The sequence below is a fragment of the Thunnus albacares genome, chromosome 8 (assembly GCF_914725855.1).
Source record: "Thunnus albacares chromosome 8, fThuAlb1.1, whole genome shotgun sequence".
NCBI lineage: Eukaryota > Metazoa > Chordata > Actinopteri > Scombriformes > Scombridae > Thunnus > Thunnus albacares.
The window spans coordinates 859,447-865,505 of NC_058113.1; the positions used below are offsets into that span (position 1 = coordinate 859,447).

At 39.3% G+C, this 6,059-nt stretch overlaps 1 protein-coding gene across 1 annotated transcript in view; it reads right to left on the minus strand.

Moving 5' to 3' along the window:
* The window catches only part of LOC122986758 (zinc finger containing ubiquitin peptidase 1), a 38,991-nt gene extending 32,994 nt beyond the window's left edge, over positions 1-5,997 (minus strand). Inside the window, exons 1-4 of the mRNA XM_044358100.1 lie at positions 5,891-5,997; positions 1,130-1,688; positions 940-1,041; positions 626-685 (exon numbers count right to left, since the gene is read on the minus strand). Of these exons, the coding sequence (XP_044214035.1) occupies positions 626-685; positions 940-1,041; positions 1,130-1,679 (712 nt within the window). The 5' untranslated portion in view covers positions 1,680-1,688; positions 5,891-5,997. The remainder of the gene's footprint in view (positions 1-625; positions 686-939; positions 1,042-1,129; positions 1,689-5,890) is intronic.
* Between the last annotated feature and the right edge of the window lie 62 nt (positions 5,998-6,059).

Below are 6,059 nucleotides of genomic sequence, written 5' to 3' on the forward strand. Positions count from 1 at the left end.
GTGCCTTGGTTTTGCCATTTCTTTCTTTAGAAAAATGTCATTAGTTTTGCTGGTATTTGGTCATAAACAGAAGTACTATATTACTAAGTGCTAAATTTGACCTGATGATGGCACTAGATGAAGTCAGAGGATCACCAAAATTGAATGAATGTGTGAACCAAATTTCATGGCAATACGTTCAATAGTTAAGACATTTCACTAAAACCACAAATGTCATTGGAATATTTTGTGCCAACTTTGACCTGCTGGTGGCTCTACTGGAAAAGTCAGAGGATGGCCAAAGTCAATAGGGTTCATGATCTGGGCAACAGGAATATCTGTTCCAATTAGTTAATAGTTATTGACATATTTCAGTCTGGACCAAAGTGGTGGACTGACCGACTGTCATCCATACAGCAATGCTGCTCATGTGTCACTGGTACAGAAAACCATCCAGCTGAGCTGATAACAGCTTTCTTCAGTGACATTGTGTCTTCTTGTACAAATTAAGTACATGCACATACATGGTCTTTGGTTGGATGGCAAGATAATTTTGTTGTTCACTGTGACGTACTACCCAGCTGCCATAACAAACTGTGCCATGTGAGCTAAGAAAAAAAAAAGAAAGTGCTGTCAGGAGACACACCTGAGAGACTGCTGGCTGATGGTGATGTCATGGCTGATGAAAACACCTCCAGTGCTGAACCTGAGCAAACAATTAGCCATTAATAAAGATACCTCATGTGCATACATGAGGTTTATGTTGTCTTCAATTTAAGAAACAATTCATATCTTCTAATTTCTGCAGACTGTTTTGAATTTGTGGAACTAGTTTGTGCTGATTGAGAAATTTTCATGGATTCCACAGATAAGCTGTGTGCTGATAACAATAGGTTTAGTGTATGTGAGCATTTTGTATGTAAGGGCAAAATGGCAAATCTTAAGACACTGTGAACATACCTTCAGCTGAGTGCTGCTCCTGCAGATGCAACTCGACATGCTCCTGCAGGATGAAACAGCTGCTGCAGACCAGTGCACACATGGGGCAGGAGAATAGTTTCTCTGTAACAAACAATAAAAGAGGACAACTGTAACTTAAATTTCTGGCCAGGACTTTAAAGTTTGAAATACAGACAAAAAGTTGAATCACCTTTTCCTGGAGAGGACAACCGCTTCTGTTTGGCTTTATTGTGCTCTGATTTACTTCCACCAGCATCCTCACTACAGTTCCTGGCACACTCCTGTTTTGTGTTAGAGCTTAATGTTGTTGAAGTAATTGGTATAGTCTCCACATGTGTTAAATCTCTTCTATCTGATGCGAACATTAAACCATGATTCTGTTCAGGTTGCACCGAGTCTGTGGTGACACTAGAGGCACCATAGGATATTGCTTCACCAGCTGCACCACAGCTATCACCAGTCAAGCAGGACTGAGATGTTTGAGGTTTATCACAATCAGTTACACCAGTGATTGTTCCAGTAGAGCAGCCTAAGCTGGATGTGGAGTGAGCTGGAACCTGTGCTCTGTGCTGGTTTTCTGGGTGTGCAGAGCTGATGTGGAAGGAGAGTTCATCGTAGGACACTCCAGACAGGGAACACAGCGGGCAGTGCATGTCATTTTCCAGGTGTCTGAGAAGGAGATGAGTCTTCATGTCTTCCTCCAACATGATGCCCTCACCACAGATTTCACAGGTCAGCATGACTGTAGCCTACAATCACAGACAAGTTGCTTTCACTTTCCTACATAAGGACATAATGACAATGTTATCAAACCTCAGAGTATCATTAGAATTTTGTTGGTGAGGCACTAAGTACGGACAACTGTCAAGAACTGAAAGTTGGCACCAAATATTTCTTCAGTCTTTGTCTTATTACAATTTCCTACATATTACCTGTTTTTTAAAGTCATTAATTAGGTTTATCATGTAGTGCATTGTATTTAGGCAATGTTACTGTATCGCTGTTTATATTAGGAAAGTATGAAACACCTGTGCATTTGGGTTTGTGGTGCCATAATTCCAGCTGGTCATGAGTTAGTAGGTGGGAATCATATGGTAGGTAGGCGTTAAAAAACAACAAAAATGCATTTGATTTAAATTATTGATTGGGACAGTGTGCAGTTCTGAACATTCAAGATGCACTGCACCGGAGTTGGCTCAAAGCTAATTTGCATCCATAGTCCCCCACAATCAAAACATACTACAGCACAACAACAAACAATACAAAGCAACCCCCCCCCCCCCCCCCCCCACAAAAAAAAAACCAAACAAAAAAACCCAAAACAAAACAAAAAACACACAGAACACACAATACAAAATACAAAGCTACACACACACACACAACAGCACATCACATACACCCACAATGTAAATTAGAAATTAATAATGTAAACTGGACTCAGTGGTCATACAGCTGCTGGTCTTTAATACATTTAATACATACACCTTAGTGAAGCTGGAGATGGTTCTTGTCCTTGTTAGTAGTAACTTCTACAACAGGTTGGTCACTAGGCCTGCACAGTGTGGTTGGAACTGGTGGAAAGCTTCTGATAAAGCTCTAATTTGCCAGGTGAAAAGAAGCGGCTGGCCACATCATGTGTCATGGAAGTAACATGTCTCTCTGCAGCTCTCTGACAAGGACTGCAGTGCAGAGGAATTTTAACTCTCCAAATTGAGAGTTAACAAGGGCTTAAAGAAATGGGAAACAAATTAAAAGTTTGGGTTTTTTTTTTTTATGAAAAAAGACTTTCTATGGAAAAAAAAAACTCAATAGGCCAACATAAGGCAGGGCAGTATAAAAAATAGATTGAATGAATTATAATAAAAGAAAATGAAGAGTTAACAAAATATCAAATATGCTGCAGGATATCTTCCAGAGGGATGGCCATTTTCTATGCTTTTCGGTTACAGAGGTTAAAGGATGCATACAAAAATACAAAAGTCTGAAATTGAAAACATTGTTTGCTTTTCATGATTTATGATATTTCTCTAACAAAGTTTAGTACATTCAGCAACTGTTCTGTTGTCAGAATAAACAATAAAATCATGTACTGAGAAAAAATAATTGAATTTGCTAAGGCTATAACTAAAACTATTAACATACCAAACTTTTTGCCATGATTCAGTATGTCGTGCACATTCTCATGGAGAACTTGTGTGAAATGTTACACACCTGTGCAATGTGACTGTACGTACAACATTCCCAAATTTGGTTACAATACAATTTAGCATTGAAGAGTTACGGCATTAAGTGCATCAGGCCATGCCTTCAAAAGTTTGGTAACTAATTACAGATGAATGGTAAGTTATACCCACAAAATAACTAAATTTTGTTCGGGGTCATCTCATTATGGTATGTCCCAAGTTTGGCGAAGATTAGATAAAATATGTGCCAGCGGAAGCAAAAAATTTATTTACCCAAAAATTCAAAATGAAGGAAAATTTTTCCAGGCCCAATTGGCCATGGCCAATATCAGTCAAATCGGCATCATCCAAGGAACACACTGTGCAAATATTGTTTTGCCATACCCATGGCTGTATTATAAGAGCTGGTTACCGAACCAAAAATGGCACCTATTCAATCCAATGAGAATTGCTTGGCTGGCAAATACGCCAAAAAAGGTTTCTAGCTTCGGGATTTGATTCCACATTATGCAGCCCACTGAATATGCGCAGTGGTGTTTCACTCACAAGTTCCCACTTGGTCCATAGACTTTACATTGTGATGGCGTCACTGAGTTTTAAATCGCTTTTCTCAGCTCGAGAAAAGTTTTGCAAATATAAAACCTCCATGGATCAAAAATTCAGGCCTAGTTCGCAGCACAGTGCACTGTGTCGCCATCACACCAGTTCATGGAGAGAGAGAGAGAGAGACCAACAAGAACCCCTTAATTTCTCTTCTTGTCTTCACAAAATAATTCTTGTGTTAGCTTCCTCAGTGCATTTTCTCCTCTGGAATGTTGGTAACAGTGGCAGCTAGCTGTCAACAGCTAGCTGTCAACAGCTAGCTGCCACTGTATCAAAAGATGATATTTCCTCTTCTGTTCTCGCTGATTGATACTGTTACCTCTTCTATAGAGTATTTTCTGAAGATTATTTGAAGGTTATTTTGCAAAATAGCCCACTTTTTAGGTCCAAATATGAGATGTATTCAGGAGCACATCCCTGGTGCAGCCACTCTCTCTCACAGAACATGACCAACTACTATTATTACCTCAATAAATACTTCCTATTTAGTTTATGATCTCAATCACTAGTATCAAGTCTTCTTCAATGCATCATGATGTTCATTTTGTAAATTAGGGCCCTGTTTAGAGTGAAATAGATGACAAAGCAGCATATGTTTTAGGGCGTGGCTATGTTGTGATTGACAAGTCGCTACCACAGCAACAACGTTGATTACGTGACGCAACCATGGCGTAACTCCAGATTCACAGAGTACAGGAGTAGCTGATGCCATTTCACAGTATGTTTTCAGTTCATTAAAGTTAATTATAAAATTTTGGTCACCTAAAAAGTCTTGTCCAGCATTTGGTTGTAATAAAAGACCCTCTAAGGCGTTGGATGTTCAGTTTTTCCAGTGAGTGCATTTTGTTTTAATGGTTTTAGGCCTGTTTTTCACTAGCAGAAGTTAGTACTAGCATTAGCATTATCACTGTTAACCAGAGGTTCAAGTTAGCTGGAGGGCTAAACCGGAAGTAGCCGACTTGGCCAGCGAAAGTCACTAGTGCGCATGCTCTATGGGCCGCACAATGCGGAAGATCCGGGTACTTTCATACCGGGAAGTCGAATTTTTTTTTGCTTCATGCGCCACTGGGCAACTTTCATAGAAATGAACGAAGCCCCGCCTCCGACGCTGTATCCAGTTCTCTTCATACATCCATGCGCTGAACTCACTGCAGTCAACAAACCAATTAGTGACGTCACGGTCAATACGTCCATATTTTTTTACAGTCTATGGCCAAAACACGTAATAGTTTACCATGTGGTTGTGTCATTAGTACTATGTTTTAATATGTAAAGCATGTCTCCATGGGACACCTGTCTATGAAGTATGAATAGTTTAGCACTTTTAGTTTTTGAGATATCAACTTTCAACTCCCATAGACTTTACATTATAGGTTCTTGTATTATTAAAAAAAAAGTGTAAACGTTATTTTAAAAACTGGATGATATCAGTATTGTCCTGAAAAGGCTGAACGTTTCAATATTTCATTAGTTTCTGTAGTTGAAAGTAGCTAGGGGGGGTGGAGGAGGAACGACGAGGAGGTGACTTTACCGTTTGATAGCTCAACGAAGCCAAGATTTATTTCCATGCCGCAGCAACAGCTAACTCGAGGTTGAGGTGTCCCCGGTAAAACAACAAAACAGGTCTGAACTTGTATTTCTCGTTATAATATGCAGAAGTAGTTAGCGACCGAAAAATGTACGGAAGGAAAAAGAAAAAGAAAGAAAAAACAAAGAACGAAGAGCTCTTAAACAATTATGTTCATATTTACCAAATGGACACAAAGGAGAAATATATTTATATTTATTAATTCATTTGTTACATGGGTGAAGGTTATGCAATATTTAGTATTAGCTTTCCTAAAATGCGTGCTGTGAAGCTTTGAAGTGTTAGCAAGGTGTGTCAAATTTCCATTAGCCTAACTATCTTAATTAAGCAAATACTTGAATGGAATGTGGCACGAGTTACATTCTCAGTGCTATCGCCTAGCACCTATGGACGCTTTGGAAAGCATGACTGGAACAGTGGTGTCACAACGATTCATACATATAATGTTAGACGATATGTCACATAGTGCAGGCTGGTGGCCAGTAACATTCAACACTTTAACATGCATTGTTGTCTTTTAGCTTCGGACGGCCAGACTACCTTCACTTTGACAGAATGTGTACAAAAGTCTACTCACGATTAATGCAATTCACTCAGCACTCAATTAGAAGGCAGAAGTGAGTTGTGCTTTCCTTTCTTCAGCTTCGAAACTGAGCTTAAGGTTTATGGCACAACCACAAAATGTACTTCCGGCCCAAACTTTCAGAACAAAATAATTGCCACGGCTATGTATGTTTTTTATCCTT